The 22,500-nt window shown below is 41.8% G+C and overlaps 2 protein-coding genes and 1 long non-coding RNA gene across 9 annotated transcripts in view; 2 read left to right on the plus strand and 1 right to left on the minus strand.

Annotated features, from left to right (window-relative positions):
• The first annotated feature begins 2,366 nt into the window (after positions 1-2,366).
• LOC143522002 (uncharacterized) lies at positions 2,367-15,135 on the plus strand. The gene is made up of 5 exons (XR_013132894.1): positions 2,367-2,572; positions 4,118-4,151; positions 8,929-9,050; positions 9,250-9,329; positions 13,948-15,135. It is a non-coding gene; the product is annotated as an uncharacterized LOC143522002 (long non-coding RNA).
• On the minus strand, positions 8,195-17,444 carry cobll1a (cordon-bleu WH2 repeat protein-like 1a). Of its 3 annotated transcripts, none has more exons than XM_077015611.1 (11): positions 17,173-17,444; positions 15,956-16,133; positions 15,617-15,821; positions 15,288-15,510; positions 15,051-15,095; positions 14,050-14,153; positions 13,156-13,359; positions 12,878-12,983; positions 11,438-11,657; positions 9,524-11,198; positions 8,195-8,559 (listed from the first exon to the last, which is right to left on the minus strand). In XM_077015611.1, exons 2-10 carry the CDS (start codon positions 16,042-16,044, stop codon positions 9,533-9,535), a joined length of 2,862 nt encoding a protein of 953 aa, XP_076871726.1. In that variant the 5' UTR covers positions 16,045-16,133; positions 17,173-17,444; the 3' UTR covers positions 8,195-8,559; positions 9,524-9,532. The 3 variants fall into 3 exon arrangements, with proteins under 3 accessions (XP_076871726.1, XP_076871725.1, XP_076871724.1); XM_077015610.1 differs by having other exon boundaries at positions 17,177-17,443; XM_077015609.1 differs by lacking the exon at positions 17,173-17,444 and adding an exon at positions 16,906-17,135.
• A 3,353-nt stretch (positions 17,445-20,797) lies between these two features.
• The window catches only part of scn1lab (sodium channel, voltage-gated, type I like, alpha b), a 34,103-nt gene continuing 32,400 nt past the window's right edge, over positions 20,798-22,500 (plus strand). For 3 of the 5 annotated variants that reach the window (XM_077015615.1, XM_077015612.1, XM_077015616.1), the window contains exon 1: positions 20,798-21,006. The gene's annotated coding sequence lies outside the window, so the exon portion shown is untranslated. Of the gene's footprint in view, positions 21,007-21,768; positions 22,230-22,500 lie in introns of those variants that run through there. The other 2 variants (XM_077015614.1, XM_077015613.1) reach the window with 2 other exon arrangements.

Here is a 22,500-nt window from a genome sequence, read left to right on the forward strand (position 1 = left end):
ACACACACACACACACACACACACACACACACACACACACACACACTGGAGGAAGTCTAGCGAAGTGCTTCTATTTATTCAGTTGCTGTAAAGAATGCAAAAGAATAGACCTGAATCCTTTCCTCAGTGAACAGAAACAATTCTGTAAATAAACACATTTTGTAAATAAAATTAAAGGATGGATGATATTCTATTAATTTAGACATTAATAGATTAAACTAGTTAATAGAGGGTTAATAACTAAATAGGATATATATATATATATATATATATATATATATATATATATATATATATGGTCAACTATATATATAGCAAATCTAACTATCTAAATATGAGGCTAAGATTTTCACACCTGTGTTAATGGTTAATGTGTAATAAAGTGATTTTGGTATAGCTATATAGGATTCCCACTGATATACGTGGAAAACAAACATGGCAAAGATGTGATGTAATCAGCGCTAGAACCACTGTAGGACAGTGACATCACGCAGATTACATGACAGATAACACATCACTGAGCTGTTTCAGTCGTTTGCTGGTAAAAGTTATTTTTGTTTATAGGTTTTCATTAACTGATTCATGTTAATAGACAACCATATGAGTACTTTTGAGTCTCTTTACATGGTAGTCATTACGCACAGAAACAACCTCAATCAACCACAATCAGTTGTTCTCTATAACAGCCATTAAAACGTTTAAAGGAACTTGCACGTGCAGACAAATGTCAACATTACAATTGGGTTTTGTCTATTAACTACAATAGACAAATTGTCTACAATTATTTATTAACTACAATAAAAAATAAATAACTGCTTCCGCTCTCTCACACGTGCGCGACACACACACACACACACACACACACACACACACACACACACACACACACACACACACAAACAAACATACACATATATACACACTTCCTATTTGAAGACCAGGAATATGTTGCTACATTCATGCATCTATGATGTTTTATGAGATGATATTCACTGATGTTTTAATATTATCAATCCCTCTCTAACTACCATGTGAATTGTTCTTACCTTTCTTACCTTTGTGTGTGTGTGTGTGTGTGTGTGTGGGGTATGTCTCTTGACACTGATATTTCACAAGCCATCGTAACATTTCTATCCTTGAAGACCAGTTTACCAAATAGGTCAACATTGAAAACCTTTTTACTCAAATATCTCCAGTGACAATACAGTTTAATCAAAGACCACAGAATCCACCTCTCATATCTACTTCCAAAACACCAAAGCAGACACGAGCATGGAATTTCTATTCAGAAGAGGCAAAATCTGTGAGCAGCATTTTCACAATGAAAAAAACAATGCCCTATTCGCCAGTATGACAGAAGGCTCCCATGGTCCTAACCTTTTACTTCAGCTAATTACTGAGACACTCCTGGCCCTTTACTATTGATCACTTTGCATGAGAGGCTCAAATTTAGCATAAGTCATGAATATTTCTATGTATTAGCGAATGAGAGGATGACACCTATAGCCCGGTGTCAGGTGGCAGGAAGAATAAAACACAGAGAAACTGCAGGAGAGACTAGAATGAAGAGGGATACTCAACCTGACATTTTGAATTATTTTTAATTAGTAATTTTCAACAATTTTCTCTCATAAACACACACACACACACACACACACACACACACACACACACACACACACACACACACATTTGGAAGAGATCAAGGTTGCAGGAAATAAGTATTTTAGTTTTGGGACGTTGGAAGAAGAGGTGTAAAGAGGGAATAATACACTCTTCAAAACAAGATTCAATTTACAGACTACTGAAGTTCCACCGTCGCATTTAAATCCCCTTCATACAGAAACACTCCCCACTTCTATACCTATAGCACAGAGGACCGAAGAGAAGCATTTGAGAGCGACCGCACAGCATTGTGGGTGTTAGAATGCGGTGACATCAGAGGAGCGGTGTTAAGTAGGGGCTCGAGGCCTGAACGCCTAACTCGACCAATGCAAAGGTCAAACATTCGTGAAGTGTAAACTGTTAGACATGTCCATACAGGTCTCTGACGAAAGGAGCCAACGTGTTTTGCTTGAATTTTTAAACAGATAACGTCCCACCCGATTGTAGTGGAACAGTAATCTGTAATTAAACGAACAAATTCGATGATTTTGTGTACTTTATTAGTTTACCGATATAGTAACAAAATAATGACCCACCACAGCTTATAAAACGGACCAGGGATAAAACCAGATTTCTGTCTGACAACTTCATCTGAAGTCTGTGCCGTCTGAGACAGACTCTATGTAAATGAGCTTGGCTCTGATTGTTAATTAGGGCTTTGGCGGATCAGTATTCATGAGCGCGCGCGGCACGCTGTTCTCGCCGCGCGCGTGTGTGCCACGCCGTGTCGAGGGGGAGCGCTGATACGGCCGCACTAGCCTCTAGGAGCGGGCAGCGTCGCCAGCGCGGCGGAATACTGATGAGGAGGGTGAAGAAGGCACCGGTCCGCGAGGAAAAGCCAGCCGTTCCCCCCGTCTAACCCACCACCACCATCTCAGAAGACTTCCCATCAAGAAGCATACTAAATGTGAGTATATCAGTCAGTCTCTCTCTCTCCCTCTCTCTCTCTCTCTCTCTCTCTCTCTCACACACACACACACACACACACACACACACACACACACACACACACACTTGCACTGGGAGTTCGGCCTAATCTTATTGGAAGCCTATATGTGTGCTCTTCCTTACAGCCGTCCTGCACCCTAAACTCTAAGAGTGCCACGACAAAAAAAAATCGCACATGCATTTCAAACCATCACCTTTTCAAAGTGCACGAGTTAACTTTTTTGTAGACCCATGTTGCCATAGCTCAGGCCAGCTCAGCTGTCAACAGTCATAAATGGAGCCCGATTCAGTCTACCCGTTACTCGCCGCGTCGCACGGACGTGTTCGAGAGGGCAGGAGAACGCGTATGAATGAACATATGAAAATGAATGGTGGAGTGAACACGGAGCGCTGGAGGCCTGCTGTACGCCGCTGTAGTTTTGGTAGTTGTAAGAAAGAGTGAGCAAGAGGTACAAGAGATTTTGCACTACTCTGTTGTCAACAACACGGACGCGACTCGGTGGGTTTTGGGACTCCTGGCTCTTTGTGCTACCTGTATGCTCCTTTCTCGAGCCTGTACGCCCTTTTCTGAGCATCTGCAGAGCCCTCTTTTAAAAGAGAGAAGAGGCAAGGGGAAAAAAGACACTGAAAAAGAGGTCTTTATTTATCAGCTTGATCATGTTTCATTGAACATATGGGCGAACGCTAACCTTTCACTGCGATAAAAACGGCTGTTCTAAAAAACGTTTTTTCCTGCTACAACTACTGACATCCTTGCCTGTACTTTTATCACCTTCCAACGTGCCATGATAACAGCGCCGAGTCTCCGGTTATCGCGCCGGATGACGTAGGAGAACGTGCGTAAAGGCACGCGCAACCGTTCCTCCATACAAACTGAGAGTCCTTGACCCATGCGCGTGGATTCACCTCTTCAGCTCAACTCACGCTTTTCAGTGGGGTTTGCAAAGCAGCGAGCGGGTTCGTTCCTTCTTTTCTCTCTGGACGTCTTCAGCCTCACGCACAACGTCGTTCGGTTAGATCGTCTGTCACAGGCCTGCGTCCCATGCGTAAATGTGTCGTACGAGGCCAGATTCATCACTCGTGCACTGTGGACTGACCATCCTTAACACATCCACGACTGCATCCTCTTTCAAGATTAAACTTAGAATATATCTTTTTACACAAGAAAACCACACATATTACTTTAATATATTGTATTCTCTATTACCAAATATTCTCAAACAATTAGTTCTCAATATTCTGTTTTTATGATTTATTAACAGTTCTCATGGATTTACGGACATATGTACTGATTTATGTTTTTTACTTGATTTTGACGTTTTTATTCTATGTTCTGTAAAGTGATCTAGGGTTTTTAAAAAATGTATAAATAAAACTATTTTTATGATGATGGTGATGGGGGTAAGGCTGGAATATCCAACCATGAACCAGCCTTACAAACAGTTTTATGCAGTTTTTAACATGTTTTTAATATGACGTTTTTTTGTATAAACCATGATGCCAGACCAAGATTCCTGAAGCTTCTGCAGGGAAACCAGGTACACCCCATCAAAGATCTACCAACACACCCCATCCCAGACCTACCAACACACCCCATCAAAGATCTACCAACACACCTCATTCCAGACCTACCAGCACACCCCATCAAAGATCTACCAACACACCTCATTCCAGACCTACCAGCACACCCCATCAAAGATCTACCAATACACCTCATTCCAGACCTACCAGCACACCCCATCAAAGATCTACCAACACACCCCATCCCAGACCTACCAACACACCCCATCCCAGACCTACCAGCACACCCCATCAAAGATCTACCAACACACCCCATCCCAGACCTACCAACACACCCCATCAAAGATCTACCAGCAGGCCCCATGAAAGATCTACCAGCACACCTCATACTAGGGATTTCTGCTTCTCGTCCTGACCTTCAGTCTTTTTATACCAAGCACATCTGCTGTGTTTTGCCTGTTTTGATCTTATCTGATCACACAATGTAGTTGCACTCAGAGCTTGATTGACAGTTAACAAACTGTGGACACTTATGTTTGTGGTTACTTAACAACGGAGGCTGTTTTCTGGCAAGCCTTCCAAATATTTCCAAATAGCTTTGCAAATACTTTGTTAGCATGAAAGTGTCCGTTTCGTTGGTCTTGTAGCTGTCGAACTGGAGACTATTTGGCTCCAGGAAACAACCGTACAAATGTGACCCTGGGGGCAAAGTACACCTGCCTCCTCTATATGGCACTTTCATCCCACCTGTAGTTGTTTGAAACTTAATTACTGGCCTAATAGTGGAGATGGAGATTTTAACACGCGAGGCTGTATCTGGCCATAGCGTGATTTATGATGATCAGTCAGGATTTTGCCATTTTGATTATGATGATTATGGTTAGTCTGCATTCCTCATATTTATGTACTAGAAACTAAAACTCGGTCCTAAAGACACAGGGGTGTTTACAGTACATAAAACAACAAAAATAGGATTTCGTCTGCAACGACTTCTAGGAGGGCAAATCATTATATTGTTATATTTTGACGAGGATCTTTTAAAAAAAGAAACAAATAACTTTACATATCTAAAAGTAAATTTCTCACATGTTTTCAGTGGAAGATATGAACACAAGACAGTTTTCATCATCTTTACGAAGGCAGCCACTGTAGGTCATTACGCGACACCATCGGTGGCGCCGCGGCGAATTGGGTCTGTGCAGACCACAGCTGAGCTCGCACGAGGGCCCGGGAGCCTCGTTTCTGCGCGCGTGGCGCTTCCCAATGTAACAAGGCCACATTTCACACAATTATCAATTAGTGCTCTACAAAGGGATCGACAGTCCACGTATTTGTAACCTACTTGTTTATGTGTGGGCGCGTGCGCGTCGTGGTGGTCTCTCCAGGGATTCTGCCCCCTAATGGAATTGATTTGTTATCACACAAAAGTCCTGAGACTAGTAGTAAAGGCAAACCTCCATCCAGTTGAAATAGCCTGCGTCAATTCATGCTTAAATACAAACAAACACGTTTACAAATAAATTAATAATTAGATGTGGTGGAGAACTTAAGATAAGGATAAAAGGTCACTACTATATTGATTCACGTTTTTTAAACAAGTCCTCTGGCAATGTCAGATCTCCCTTTTCTGCCCGCGCGGTTTCTCTCCCTCCGAGCTCGAGGTCATTTATCGATCGTCTCTTTTTCTGTGCGCTCGGTGAATATGTTTTCTATTCTCGACAGAGCAGCTAGGAAGTACAAAAACATATCAAACAAATAGGTTACAACTATGAATAAAAACGGGGTGGTAGGAAACAAATAACAAAAAATATAGAGAGGCAACCGTAATATTAGACAGATATTTTTGATTTTGCGGTTTCAGTTGTGAGCGTAGGGGTTAGCTAAGGCCACAGAAATGAACATTATTACCGAACGTTATTCTCCCTACGCGAAGTCACGGTGCAGTGGGCACGTTTCTCCGTTCAGATGTCGCCACCTAGCGGCCATTTCGCCCCTGTTGGCCACAGCGAACGCAAACACACAATAGGCCAAGGCGAACATCGCATATCAAACTCTTCATGATGTCAGCAGCAAATTTGTTTTTTTATACACTTCGGTATGTGTCCGTTTGAATTGTATGTGGGAACATTTAATTTTTTTGTGATTGTATCTTTGTGTACAAGAGGTCTATATGTGAACAGCTGAATGTCCGTGTTTTTAACCTCCATTTTACCACCCAGTGTACACGTTATTTCTGCTGCTCTGAATTAAGAAGGGGATCGTGTCTTTCTATGAAACTAGGTTTATATGTGTCCAGTGTTTTCACAATGACGAAACCTGTACACAGGGTTCCCACGGGTCCTTGAAATCCTTGAAAGTTTGTGAATCTGAAAAAATAAGTTCAAGGCCCTGGAAAGTTTTTGAAAACAGGCATAAAAGACAGCCGTCCTTGAAGGTCCTTGAATATTTTGGGGAGTTTGAAATTTCACATGAATTAAGACCGCAGTATATTTACAAAAGATTGCTATGAAAAAGATTGTCATAATGTTTTTAATTTCTCATCCTTTGTTAAAAAATATGATCTGATATGATAGTTGTAAAGATTTTAAGAAAGTCTGCAAAGTGATTCCTTTAGCATTAATTCAATTAATCAAAAATGTAATTTTATATTCAGAGTTGACTGTTTCGATGCCCATGTTAAAAGTGAATGACTAACTTAGTTGACTTCAAGTGTATTAACAAGATTATCACTCATGGTAAGAGACAAAAGATGTAATAGAGATAATTTAAAGAAACATCCTAATACAAATTATAAAACCACAATGGCTTGTCAAATTGCCCATATCTTCTAAAGTAAAAGAGACTCATTTCAAAAATAATAAATAAGATATATCCTGTAGCCATGTTTCTTGAAAGAAGATTTAAACATTATGTGGATTCATGTACCTTTTGTAAGTCAGAAGATGAATTCCAGGAGCATTTGTTTTTTCATGTCAACATTCACAAAGTTTTTGCATGGACACTAAACTCGATTAATCTCAAACTTAGCATTCTTTCTTTTGAAACCATTTTACTTTATGCGGAAAACTTAAGTTCGGATTTCTCTGATGGCATAAATGTAGTCGTACTTTTAGCAAAATACCACATTCACTACAGTAAGTGGAGTGGTTAAAAGCCTTGTTTTCTCTTTATGAATGAATTAAATTCATATTACTCTTCATTAAGTAGATTAAAAAAATTGGAAAATGCTAGAATCTCACACCAGATTTCTCTAGAAATCTATAGTTCTAATCTCATTATACGGCTTTGCTCCTCTGTTTTATGTATGTACTGTATGTGTATATGCATATGTGTATTATTGTTATTATTATTTGTCTACTGTTTAAAAATTATATTGATTCTACCGGGCCTATGCTGACTTTTACTTTGCAAAAGTTTGGTCATTCTCCTGTAGAGAAATTTGTTTGTTCAGCACCGAAAGCTAGTGTTTCCTGTATGTAGTTAACGTATGTGTAGCCGCTTTATGTGAATGTCACCTTCTCACAGGTCCACTGCTAAATTGCCAGTCATGTTGAGTGTGAATTAAGTTTTCGTTTAATCAGCGCTTAATGTCATGCACAGAACATTTCAGGATGCATGGCTTGAAATGGCATTCGGTCTTTTGAATTTGCATTGAATTAACATCGTTTTTTGACAACATATTCAGGGGTAACAGTAGGTAAATGGTGCCAGGTGCAGTCCTTGAATTTGAGGAAGTTGGTCCTGGAAAGTCATTAAAAGGTCCTTGAATTTGATGTTAACCAAGGTGTAGGAACCCTGTGTACAACAGTTTGGAAGCTCAGGGCAAAAGGCAAAAACCGTTTTTTTAATTGATGGGGTTCAGCTGTGTAGGAACTAAATGACAGTACTGAATCATGTTAGTAGCACATATAGCCTGCAGTCCAGCTTCCTGTTTACATTACCTTTCATTTCTAATGTAGCACTTTGAATTTATTTATTCATTTCTACTGCCTGTCTGCTTGATCATCCAGGACATACGTTAGCCGTGCTTAGAAAATATGGGGAGACAGTCACAGTGGCACATTGTTCACTGGCATGGTAATGCACATATTTTATTAATGCATATAAAGCAAATCATAACATGCTGTTCAGACAAGATATTTCAGAACTGTTTTGAATTATCTAGCCTACCAAAATAACTCAAAATCAACGGTCCACTGCTCAGTACAACTGATAATGATAAAAAAAAATGTTTAGAAATCATACAGCATGAAATACAAAAAATACATTCTTTATACTGCCAAACTCCATTTCTAATCGTATCAGAATCAAGAACACAAGTGACCTGAGGGGATTTATCAGCATAATGTAGTCTGCCGACAGCTTCATCCAAACTGCAGTGCTCACACTCTTCCAGAGGTCATGATATCGCATATCCTCATCTTCCTGGGGAGGCAAACACATGCAATGTTCTCTATAAACAATAATGTTCTCTATTGTTTTTCATATTTGTGTATTAAAATTGACAATCATATATGAACTGAATTCTCTATTAAATTGAAATGTGAATCTTGACTTCAAACCGATCTACCAAAGCAAGGAATTTCCATTTTAACATTTAATTTCTAATCCGAACATTTTCAACTCCAGCACGAACAGCTAGGCTGGACTGGTCCAGTACATACTGGGATAAAAAAAAAAACCCAGTTAGTGCTGAAACTCAAGTGTGACAGAAATATATTATGATTTTAATATGTGCTGTGATGTAAACACGTTTGTGTGTGTGGGATTCTGTCATGGGATTCGGTTATACAGGACATAACCTGCACAAGAGGCCACAAAGCAGCTTGCTCTTCCTAAGAATACTTGCAGTAGAAGGACAAGACCACTAACAGACCATCCTGGACAGACCTTCCTGGACAGACCATCCTGGACAGGTGACTCAGCACACCCAGTTAGGAGCGTCAGGGTAGACCTCAGCCACACAAACTCTGTAACCCCAACAGTTTTGTCCCTCGTTCCACTCTGAATAACCTAAACAGTCCATAAATATACGGACGTCTACACATCCTTTATGAAACAGCCTGTTTCCTGTTGAGTAGGATGTGAAATGATAAACTGTTTCTCTACCTTCAGCAAACGCTGAGCAGGTCAGTAAGGTGGGAACTGCCCGACATCGTGGGAACCGTAGAGGGGAACAGGGACGTATAACCTCGGTAAACAATCCACACTGATGTATTCATTAACCTCCCTCTCCCACAACGTGCTACTCTATTTGATTTCACTTCCACCAGACATTTTTAATGTTAGGCACATTCATTAAATTGCTACGCTATTAAAATCATATTCAGGCCTTGAATGTAAATGTTAACTGTGTGCAGTGTGTACACTGAGGTTGTAAAGAGATTACCTTTTCTCCTCACTGTGTGTGTGTGGAATGGGGAGTTTCTGCAACGCCTCCTTGCAGCTGGCTTGCAGGAACTGACAGTGGTTGAGAAGCTTCTGAGGGGAAAGAACTTTCAGCTCTTAATCCGATGGAGAGTGGGGACTGAGAGGTAGACCCTTGAGAGGGCAGGGTTTGTGAGAAGAACCTTGGAGGAGGTGGAGTTGAGCCTTGAACAGATGGAGTTAAAGTGAACTCTTTATTCCTGAGACTCTGGGCTCTCTGAGAGACAGCCAAAGCAAAGAGAGACACAGGGCTCGGAGGAGGAGGGTCATCAATGGAGTGGAGTATAGGACTGGAGGAGGAGTCTAGTTCGGGATCTCCTGATGGAGTAGGTGTAAGCATTGAACTAGGTTGGTGATTACTGATGGATGGTTTTGGATTGAGCTTGGATTGGGAAGGGGCTGGTGGCTGGAGATTGAGGGGTGGATATGGTTTAGAGTCAGAGGAAGGGTTATCAGCACAGCAAGAGTCAAAGATATCGGACATGTGGCCATAGCTGGAAGATTTTGCTAGCATCATGGAAATGTCTTCTTTCTTTCTCTCCGTCCTAATCTTCACCTTTCTCTCTTGTTCCTCATGTTTGTCTTGCTCACCTTCCTTGCAGTAAGCAGAACTCGAGGGAGGAGCACCTTCTTCCAACTTCACACTCTCACTCACTTTTCTGCATCTCACCCCTTCTTCAAACTCCTTCGTCCATCTGTCCAATTTCACTGCCTTCCTGTCGTCAACATCACCTTGAAATCTTCTCCTCCTTATCTTGTATTCCTCTACCCAATCCCTCTTTTCTTCCTTTAAAACAAGGTCTTCCACCTTCTCCAGGTCTTCTATCTCCACCTCAGGGTGTTCCTCTGCATCTGTAGCTGTATCAGTTGTTAATTTACCAAATGCTTTTCCCGATGCTTCTTGTATTGCCATCTCACTCTTCATTTTTTCTAGATTCTCACTCTGGACACGTGTTTTTTGTAGACTTACCATCTCAGTGTCATTTGGATCTAGACTCTCAGTCTTCTTTGGTTCTGAATTCTCCGCCCCATTATTTGTCCACTCCAAATTCGATCTGCATTTGTGAATATTATTCCTCCTCTCTCTATACTCTTCTACATCATCTTCTTCCTCTGTGCCCTGGTCTTTTATCTTTTCTTTCTCCTCTGGATGGTGTTTCTCTGTATCTGCATTCAGTTTCAAATTGCCAAAGGCTTTCTCTGCTGATAGAATACCCAGCTCTCTAGTCCCTTCCTCTAGATTCTCACTTTTGCTCTCTCCTTTTTCTCCAATCACCATCTCAGCACTCTTCAGCTCTAGATTCTCAGACTTTTTTGGATCTAAATTCTCAGTCTTATTATTCCTCCACTCCAGATTATCTGTGCCATTGATAATGGCGTCTAGTATCCCTGTCTGTCTTGAACCCTCCAGAGAGCCTTGGGCCTCCAGAGTTACAAGGACCTCATAGTGTCTGAGGCTTGGCTGTCTTCTCGGGGGCACCACAGTGAATGTGGTGAGGCCCTCTCTCTGGGAGCAGTACCTCAGTCCACAGCCAGGGGGCTGTATGGGGTCAGAGTCTGGCACTGTGGCGTGGGAGCTAGGCGCCAACTGCAGGGCTGGTGACTGAATCACTGTTGGGGGTAAAAATGTGACAGAACTACAAAGAAGAGAAGATGAAAAAGCAGAATCAATCGAAAGCAAGTCGGCTTGGGGACAGTGTAATCATCCATGCAATTCAGCTGGGTGCTGGTGACTCAGTTTCCTCTGTCCCAGGCTTTGTGTAATATAATCCTGGTTCTTATAATTATTTTTTCTTTATGTTGTATGCAAGTGCAATTTAATACCAGAAAGTGAACAACCAAAAAGAAGGAACAAATGAAAAATCTATTAAAATACCTCCTATCAGATGAGAGTTCTTCTTGCTTCTGGGCCTTCAATATATCCATGTATTCATACAGGATCTCTGTCATTAGAGAGGGTGATGAGATGGATGAACAGTCAGTTGTAAAACCACTGTATTGGTTGGAAGTGCTGTCACTCAAATGTGATGGTGAGGCCTCTTCTTGAGTTTTCTCCAATGAGGAAAGGTTAGGTGTGGCTCCTACACGGCAACTCTCTGACGAGAAAGAAAACACCACCATGGCCTTATCATCTTCCTCTCTGGCTGGCAGAGTCTTCCTCTATCTGCATTCATGTATTTGTCAAAAGAGTTGTGTGGTTCATATAAAGTACTCCAAACACAGATTATAGTCAACACTTCTAACAAATAAGCTTTTATTAAAACTTGCGGTTTATGTTAAAGACAAAAGTGCTTTGAATTTGGCACAAGAAAGCAGCATATTATTTTTGGAAATACATCAAAATAATTCTTCATAAACACAACATTCATCATGACAGATTTAAAGTATATCCTACCAAGACAGAGACAGAAATAGAAAACAAAGAAAAACTAATTAACGGTCAAAGAGACAAACCAACTAAACAAAAAGCAGAAAACAAATAAATAAAGTCAAACTCTGAGGCTGATAAATCATTAAGTTGACCAGAGCACTTAACTTACAATCATTTAATATTTATTCAATATAAAACGACTACACGAAGACACCAAATGAGAGAAATGGGGTCTGAACTTTTCGTTCAAACTTTATGCAACCTCTCTACTTGTGGTGAAATAACACACACACAAAAAAATAAATCAGCATCTATATGAATCTATGACATCCAAGGGCAACAGATCTGTTCTAGGATCAGTTGTTATTCATATCACAACAAGTACAGTTAGACAGCCAAGGTTAGTGAGCTGATCCAGTTACAGCTTTTACGCTCAGAGACGCTTCAGACATAAAACCGAGGAGAAGGTGGCTGACAGCGACACAGGGATGACGGAAGAACAAAGACAGGGGAGAGGAAGACAAGTCTGGACCTTCACCAGCGAGCAGGAGGGAAAGAGAGAAGCGGCACACCAGGATAAGAGGGAGAAGGTGAGCCAGGACTCCTAAGCGCCCCCTCCTGGTAGGACGGTGTCTGAACAAAAGCAGAGATGCTAAATGTAAACAGGTCAACTTTGCTTTGCCCAGGGGTTTTGTCAAACTCATCTAATCACTTCCTTGAAATGAATGATACACAAATTCATCTTCATAACCCAAACACTTCTAGTATTGTAGGTTATATCAGTGATACATAATCTCATTATTCTCAAAGCAAAGGTTAGAACCAGAATGAAAAACTCAGTGATGAATACAGAGTCAGCACCAGTTTTTCTTTCTTTCCTTCCTTCCTTCTCTATTAAGTCTGGCTATACAGATAGTGTCTAGATGAATAAGACATGGGCCATACCTTCATCAACACGGTCTGGTAAGGAGTTACTGCGTGGCGGGGGAGGAGCTTGACGCTTTGTACTTTTAAGAGAGGACTCAGCGGAAGAAACTCGACTAAGCATACCCTGAACACACACACACACACACACACACAAAATCCATCATCAATAATCATCGTCTAAAAATACACCATGTGAGACACTAGTGAGAATGTTTATATTGCATGTCTTGCACCTATAACAGGGAGAAATAATAAGGACTGATCCTCAGTAAACGTCACCCAGTGGGTCCACAAACCTTCCTGCTGTCAGCTGGCAGAGTGAGAGACTGGCTGGGGCTCTGGGAGCAAGGCATTCTGGGAGGTTGTGGCGCCCGCCTTTTCTTAGGTATACTCATGGGTGGTGCGGGCGTGGCCGAGTTCACTTGAGGACGGCTCCCATCAGCCACCTGGGTGTTACTCCGCAGGGAAGACATGGCAGATATGCTGGTGTTGGGCGCCCCCTGTGGAAGCCAAGGGAATTACAATCAGGAAAAGGATGAGGCCGGAAACGGGGAATAACCATGGCTGATTAGAACACCTGTGGTGTCAAGTGTTCACCATGTTGAAGAAACAAACAAACAAAAAGCCAGAGATCTGCTTATCTGAGAAAGAGAAAGTTGCAGCTTTCAAAACACAATATGCAAATTAACTTGAGAGAGAGAGAGAGAGAGGCATGCTTGTAAACCTGTTCAGGACAGACTGTGGGTGAAGGACAGACTCAATATCCAGTCAACATGAATATTCACATTGGAATATTCCGGACTACACATGAGTGACAGCACTATGGAAAAACTGCTATTTGGGGATAAAGGCAAAAATGTCTGTCCATATATAACCTAATGCAAAAAAACAGAATTCATTGGAAAAGTAAATGAATGACTGAAACACAATCATCCATCTGTCTTTAATCAACCCAAGTGTCGTAGGCATCTACAGGCCTTCGTGCCTCAACATAAGTAAAAAGTGTAAGAATGATTTCCCAAGCAATTAAATAATTGAATGCTGCGATTTCTAGTATGCCAAACCGCATCTGGTTCTTTCCTGTTTAGGTACAGGACTGATTACCCGTTCATGACAGTGTCCTGAAACCTCGACCCTAAGGCCGATCTTCACAGCTAAAGACACAGGAAACAGGAAGCCGGGTGCCACACCTGTTTGACGGATGTCTTGGGTCTCCGGAACAAGCTGAAGAATCCGCTGTTCTCTTCTGCTCCCTGCCATTTCGTTTCAGTCTCCAGCTTTTCCTTTTTGTGACCTACACAGATAACAGATAAGTCCTTGGAAAGTGTCTTGGGGCATTATTTTTTTTGCTGTTTTGAAAGAAGTCCTATTAATAGAAGCCTTAATCCAACATTTAGCACAACCATAATCACACACAGGCAGGATGAAGACGTAGTTACTTGTAGATAAACTTGTAGCACAGGTATTAAAAGAAATGGGACCGACAGCATGACTGACAGTAGAATGGTTAGTCTGATTTCTACCAAGGATAAGATCAAACCTGGGGTGTACACCTCAGATCTGATCAATCCTGGGGTGTACACCTCAGATCTGATCAATCCTGGAGTGTACACCTCAGATCTGTTCAATCCTGGAGTGTACACCTCAGATCTGTTCAATCCTGGAGTTACAGCTCAGATCCAACCTGGCACCAGATGGCTCAGAACCTCGATACATCTTTGCTGTTGACCCAATCATACTACTAATTTTCAGTTTGTTTGTTCTTAGGGCCAAAAAGTAGAGGTGACCCTTCTATGATATGAACCTTCCTGAGCAGACCTGCCACTTACTGCACACATGACGTAAGACAAAACACACCTTAAACAAGCAGGAACTGAAAACGACTGCATTTCACGCCTGCCAGAGTATTACCACAGAGGACGCTATGCAGCTGTAGTAGTATTGCAATTATCAGTTTGAAAGAATGTCAAACATGAAAATACAACCCATTACACTTATATAACACTATGTTCCATTATTTATGATCTCCTAATGTTTGTGGGAGTATATAAAAATCATAAATATGATCCAATCCAGAATTATCCTTGAAATAAACCAGACATTTTGTAATTTAACCTCATAGTAATTGGTTCATTTCAAACCCCTGTAGACGTGCCTATGCACTGGGATCTGGCCAATCAGCTTTCAGTACCTTTATCACATGATGTTGCTGTGTTCTTTGAAGCACTTGAAACAACTGAAACAGGATAAGCAGTTATTAGTTTCAAACAGCCATACTCAAGAGAAAAGAAGCACAACATAACACTAGCACCCAGTAAAGGTCAAAGTAAAGGTCAAATACAACTACCGGAACTTTAGATAGAACAATGTTTATATTAGCCAGAATACCTTGGCATAAGAAGTTTATTAAAATACATTTTTATTTTACCTTTGTCTTTGGCATACAGCTCTCTGATGCCGTAGTCATTGAGGGTTTTGGTGAGATCTAGAGAGTGCTCTGACTGACTGTCTCTCAGCAAGACGGTGGTGTTTGGGTCAAATTCACATTTGTCACACACAGCAGGCATTAGCTCAGCTAAGGGAACCTTGGGGTTGACACGAACCACAGCCTTATGGGACTGTCTGTAATTTACCATCAGACGCACCGTTGCCTGGAAAATCAAGTAAAAAAAAAATGTTGACAGTATCAGTGCATGAAAGTAAATGAATAAAATCTGTGTCAAATATTTTGACAATCGTTATTCTCATTTGACTTACTACTGGTACGTTGGGCACCATTTTGTTACTGTCTTCACGTCCTTTATGTTTAAGCACAAGTCGCTCAGCTTCCAGGGAGCCAATCATAGAGTTGGGTTTGAATTTGATATGGTTCTGATTGGCGGAGATAAGCTCAATGATGTGGTCTGACGGGTTAAGGTGGTACTGACCACACAGACTGATGAACAAGTCCATCACTGGTTTACTGTGGGAACACGCACACAAACAAAATAAATCATATTCACATATTAAGATAGTCCATGTATTTAAGTTCTCTTTCTCTCTCTCACACACATACACACACACACACACACACATACACGTCTGTCTCTCTCTCACCTGCTGTTCACTGAAACTGATGTCTCCTGTCCTCCTGGGACCTGCACAGTCATGGCCAGATCTCTGTCAGTCAGCTCCTCCTGCTCCATTGGGTGGGTGTGTGTGTGTGTGTGTGTGTGTGTGTGGACTGAGAAGTGGGGAAGGGAATCCTGGAATTTCCTTTGTTTGTGTCCTATTACTGGAGACGTGAAAAACAAATGTCATTCATATTTAGGTCACCATGTGTATCCAGTGTGTGTCGAGACTCTGTGTGTTTTATTGGAAGGTTTTTCTCTCTCTGGGCCTTGCAGACACAACAGTGCCTCGTGCTTCATTGTCACTTTGCGAGCACGATGGAGTTGAATGACACGTTTCCGAGTATTTGATCTTTCGCACAGACATAACGTACATGAACTCATTCACGAGCCCAAAAAAGCTCAATTGAAGCAAAAACAGAAAAAAAAAAACAAACAAACACTCTTCTACTGGTGGTTCTGCTACGCTACACGAATACTTGTGGTGCTCTTTGGGTTCACCTGAAAAACGAATAACAAACCATTTTATAATAAAAAGATTACTTATCACAACTTGTGCTAGTATTTTCCCCTTAGGAGAATCCTCGAAGCGATCAAGCGAGACCCCACCACTAACCGAATGAGAAAACTAGCTACACATCTGCTAATGGTCTATGCTGGCATGTTTGGGGCGTATTACCACAGCTGTGCGATATTTTACGCCTCGCGGCCACAGCAACACCCTGCAGAGTCACGGGCTGTGGAGCACAAACGCACGCGCCCCGCGCGAGGTGCCTGAAACTTCCTCCACAAAGATGAACGCACGACGCGCGACACCTGCACCATCTCCAGGCATTAACCGTTCAACTTTCGGCGTTTTGGTTAAACCAGTTTGCATGACGCATTTTGTTTACAATAAAACATCGGAATTATTAAAAGTTCAAGGTTTGAACATACTTGCGTGTTTTTTGAGTCTAGACTTTCTCGTTCCTTTGCACATTACACATACAACAATAAAATGTATTTGTCCAAAACCTAGTTTTTCTACTAGTCCTAGTGTTAAGGAAGAGAGTGTACCATTTCAACCTACAGGATTAATTAACGCATTAGAGCATTAGAGCAGCACGCCTCCGACTCAAACGCAAACATACAAGCAAAACGCTTAGAGCATTTACAGGTGGGTTTTAATGCAGGCAATGAACAATTTGTAGATCGCTTGCTTACCTACCTCTCAGTCCTTCTACAAAATCCTTTCCCGATCCAGACGCCTGTCAGCTAGTGTGTGTGTGAAGAGAGAATTACAGGGATGAGTCGCAGTTTGGGTAATCCCTCTCTGCTGAGATCTGACAATACCTCAGGGACCTGCCCAGTTCGGTGACATCAACAGATCTTCTCCCCGCGGGTCACTCAAGCTTGTGAAGTTAGGCAGAAGTGAAAGATACTGCCAGTTTCGAGGTCTCACTGTAATATACGAAATATTCGCTCGTTTATTAGCAGTGTTTCAATAACTGAGAAATAGTCTCATTTAAAAATCCAGTAGAGGGCAGCATATGCGTTTTTTTAAAGTGACCTAATGTAAACGGTCAATAAAAGAGTACAAAGGCAATGAAACCTGCTGACGAAGTCATGTGACTGCTATATCCCGTATAGCTTCCCACGTTGAGTAACCAAAAATATTTATTACATGGAAAAATCTACATAATGCAAAAATCTACATATTTTAACTTGGACTGTATTCAGAAAGCTGGTCTCTGTCAAGTTAAAACATTTAGAACTGAAGTCACTTATTATGCCTGCTTGATTCATCATACCTTTACACTGGTTATAAATTCAGGTGCAATTTTACTCTAATGCTCATTGGATATTTTATTTTAACCTCTCTCAGTAAAATCTCTGAGTAAAGATCTCTGAGTATCTTTTGAGTAAAAAACTTAATTAATAAGCTTCAGGAATGTCGGGAAACCAATATGTTAGATTGCTATACCTATATATATAAACTGCTCCCGGGGCACCGGGCTAGGGCTGCCCACCGCTCTGGGCACGTGTGATCCACAGCCCCCTAGTAATCACTAGTGTGTGTGTGTGTGTGTGTGTGTGTGTGTGTGTGTGTGTGTGTGTGTGTGTGTGTGTGTGTGTGTGTGTGTGTGTGTGTGTGTGTGTGTGTTCTGACTGCACAGATGGGTTAAAAGCGGGGGACAAATTTCGATTGGGGTGTAAAAATCACAATTGACAAAATATGGCACATTTCATTTCTGAATACAAATGGACATTGTATTGACCACATATCTGCTTGCATAGCCAGTTGTTGCTATGGCAGCAAAGAAATTAGGAAATTCAAAGAGAAAGAACTGATCTCCACTCGTGGAACTTTAGAACCCTGAGGAATAAATGTTCTGATTTAAACTTCCATATGTTTACTGGCCCATCCTCCAATTAATTCAGAAGCACTTTACTTGCACAAAAACATTGTTTTTCTGGAAGCTGTACTTCACTATAATAATATTTATTTCTCTTTATATGTATATATACACACACATACTGTATATATGGAAATATACAGTGTTATAGACCTTACAGAGAGGTTATTATTACAGATGGGGAAGTAATTGCTTCAGCTCCCTCTGGAGTGTTTCTGTTGGGTTGAGTTTCACTGCGATTGTCTGTGTCTAACAGTATAACTCTTCCTCCACATTTTCACTGTCAGATGAGTACAAACACACCCGTTATTCATCAAAGCACTTCACAAAGGAAATTCCACTTTGTGTTTGCTTGTGTGTGTGTGTGTGTGTGTGTGTGTGTGTGTGTGTGTGTGTGTGTGTGTGTGTGTGTGTGAGAGAGAGAGAGAGAGAGATAGAGAGAGAGAGAGAGAGAGAGAAAGAGAAAGAGAGAGAGGCAATGACCTCACTGTCACTGGCTGGGGGCTATTATGCTCGTGCATTAGCCAAGTTTACTTTATACATTCTCTATGTAGTCATCATCACAACAAGGAAAGTAAACACTCTATGTACTAACGTGTGTTTGTGTGTCTGTGTCTTTATGTGTGTCTGAATACATAATCACGTAAATGTCCAGGTTGTATGTATGTGATGTGTGCATGACAGAATGGTGAGAAGTGATATTCAGCACAGCAACTCTAATGAGAACTTCCACCATTGCATTATTGTGATAATACACTGTTTGTGTTTGTGTGTGTGTGTGTGTGTGTGTGTGTGTGTGTGTGTGTGTGGGGGGGGGGGGGTGTGTGAGAGAGAGAGAGAGAGAGAGAGAGAGAGAGAGAGAGAGAGTAAGAGAGGAAGTTATTTAAATAAGTTTTTTTTTTTTTGTAGTTTATAGACGTAATCCTATTGTAATGACGACATTCGTCCAGGTGGTGGCGTTAAAACAGGCGTCTCCCTCCCACTCTGTTTCTCCAGCTACATTCAGCCCACTGGCCCGCGGCGAACGTGGCTGCCCGCATCTTGTGTCATGTCTGGAAAACAGACCTAGCGGCCACAAGTGTTTAATGAGGGCCACTCGCGGAATGTCACAACCGGGAGATGCGCCACGCATCAGCCGGAGCCTGCAGCGACCCGGCGCGGTTACGCGGAAGAATCTCCAGTGTAGTTTAGTGTAATGCACTAAATCACCAGGCTTCTCTGCAGTTGTATCTCTTCAAGAATTAAGATATAAAAGCACTGCCAACACAGTTGACGAGTAGTTCGTCTATTTCCTGGTTTTCGAAGCTGTAACATTGCTTATGGGTTATCTGTTTCCAATGTCAAAAGCTACATCTGAGCAGTCATAATATTTATGTTAAAGGGTTTAGGCGTAACTTCAACTCTTTGATGAAGTTTTGCAGTGGCGTAGTGAAAATTCTGGGGATAGCAAGAGGGTGGGCGCAAATCTTGGGAGGGGGGCAAATTAAAATAATTTAATATTTAATTCATACATCTCAGTATGAACCCTTCGCGTCTCGTCCCTACGCCAGTGTTCCGACTAGTATTCAGCACAGTAACACGACTGAAGCTTTATCTGAGAGGTTGGTGTCTACCGTAGCTCATTGTGACCATCAGAGGGCGCCAAGGAGCTTCTTGTCTCGCATCTCCCACGCCTCAGGTGCGTCCGCTCGTGTCCATGCGTAACTGGCAGCGCGCTGCTATTAAGGGCGGGTACGGATCATCGGAAGTAACTATAGTGAATCGGATACTTTACAGTGAATCTGGTGCTTTACCGTGCTATTCTCTTTTATAGATATAACAATAAAACTGCTAGGCCATCACGACTATACCTACAACGCCTGAATAATAATTCATCACAGAGATATGATGTGCGTAACTGTATGACAATGGACGTATTAGAACGCGTTAAAATGACTCACCATGAATCCAAAACACCTCACTGTTCTTTGTATTATGAATAAGTGGTATCCAATATCAATATGTAGGTTAGATGTTTACTCACAACCAGGGCACCTGAGACATTGCTATTTTTATTTAATCAGATGTCATATTTGTCATAATTCTATAAAACAATACCAACACTTCCCAAGAAACGAATGGCTTTGACATAAGTAAAACGGTCTCTAAACGCCGTGTTAGTTGATATAACGTAGCTACTGTTTGTACTGTACTTCAGATTTGCTGGAGTTGGGAAATATTGCTTGAGTCTGTTAAACAGTGTAGGCTCAAGCTAAGCATGTAAACGCATGGAAATTAAGATCTTACGCCGTAGACATGCCAATGTTCGCGTTTATGTTATCCAATATCCGTCCAGGTTCCACGTGCAGGTATAAGGTGGCACATACGAACAGCGTCGTGATGCTCGCGCACGCGTCACTCCCACCACTCAACCAGCGACAACCGGAAGCGCCTGTCGGTGATACATGGCCAGACGAGCGACATCTGAGAGCGCATTTTAAGTGGGTAAATAACCCGACTCCGTTCGCCGTTCAGTTTACGTTTAACAAGACACTATTTTTGGTTTGGGCGTGTTTGTTGGGGGGACAAATACGGCCTTGAGAATCAAAGGTGAAATAACTGGAATTCACCGTCCAGGTTCGCGCAGGCAGGCTTTGCCATGGTGAGTAGCTCAATGATCAAGTCAGAAAGGTCTAGAAATGTATAGAAAACCTAGATGATAGGCCCACAAGGCGCATACGAAGTTAAATAGATATTTGTCTGCTCTTAATCATTTGGATCAGTCACAGCAGCATCATACTATTCAGAGAATAACACAAGCTATCAGTCGACAACGAACGTTCAGAAATCTGCCTTAATTTAAAAAATGTATATGGACACTGTACGAAATATTTGAGGGTCTTTCGTTTTTAGATTAGGATTTCCTTCATTTGGGTATATTACATGTGTTTCAATGTAGCGGACAAGTGACTGAATTCGCTTTATTGCGTTAACGCTATTTGCCGTAAAGAGGCTCGCAGTCTGTTTCTAGGCGCTAATAAGGACGATCTGTGCAGATATGATGAGGTAAAACAGATTTAAGTCGACGTCGCACCTTATCGCCTTACACATTCAGTGGCGTTTTGTCTCCTTAAAACAGGTCCCAGCGGTGAATGATAGACGCGTCTGCGTTTACACCGCTGCGTACTCAAGTAATTTAATTTGGCTTGTATAGAATGTCATTAATGTGTAGGTGTTACGTAAATAGAGAATTGGCGTTGGTCAGCAATGCAGATTTAAAGGTTAATATTTCTGATTGCAAAAGAATTTCTCTGGCTCCTGTCATGGCCGCGTAAAGCATAAATTATATTGATAATGACTGTCATTGAAAAGGGCGCACAAGTGCGACCCCCTCCCGTTTGCTCCGCTCCACACCCACCTACCGATGCTCGCAGGCTGAAAAAGACACGAACAAATCGCACGATCTTAAAACAATAGTTATGTGGCCACACCTATCATAAATGTTAACGTTTAATTCCGCAAATGCGTTATACTTAATTGATTTGAAGGGGACATTTTTGTCAATAAGAAGGCACGCCCAGAGACGTTTTCGTTGTCGCCTAGACACCGTTTAACCCTTTGGGTGTCTTCTCGTTACGTGGAATTACATCAATCTCGGTCTTTCAGTCGGTGTCGTTAAGAGGTTGAAGGGCCAAGGAGCTTCGGTCAACAGGGATGTTTTTGATGAATAACTTCTGATTGAGCCGCGCAAACCGTGACTCGTCTCGATTCCGGTGTTCTTGGATGGACTCCGGTAAGCTCAAGCCTGCGGTATGGAAATAAACGGAGACGTCAACATGGCGACAGCTGCTTCGCTGCGCTCGAGATGAATCCATTGCAATAAAGGTAGGGCCCTGCGGCTCACCTGCGTTCTTACCGAAATATGTGTATTTCCTCGGATTCAGAAACGTGAGGTTCGCAAAGAGCTAGTCTGGACCAAAAATGTCGTGACAGCTGCGCGCTCTCGGGTGACCTTGCGTGTCACTCAGAACGCGTTTATACTGACGACCGCTCTTGGGGTAGCTAGTCGCAACTTGTTAATGAAAGGTAGCAAGGTTTGAATTAACACTGATCGTTTAATGTCACCTTAGGACACCGCCTATTTGCATGTATCATG

The sequence above is a fragment of the Brachyhypopomus gauderio genome, chromosome 8 (genome assembly GCF_052324685.1).
Source record: "Brachyhypopomus gauderio isolate BG-103 chromosome 8, BGAUD_0.2, whole genome shotgun sequence".
Taxonomy (NCBI): Eukaryota; Metazoa; Chordata; class Actinopteri; order Gymnotiformes; family Hypopomidae; genus Brachyhypopomus; species Brachyhypopomus gauderio.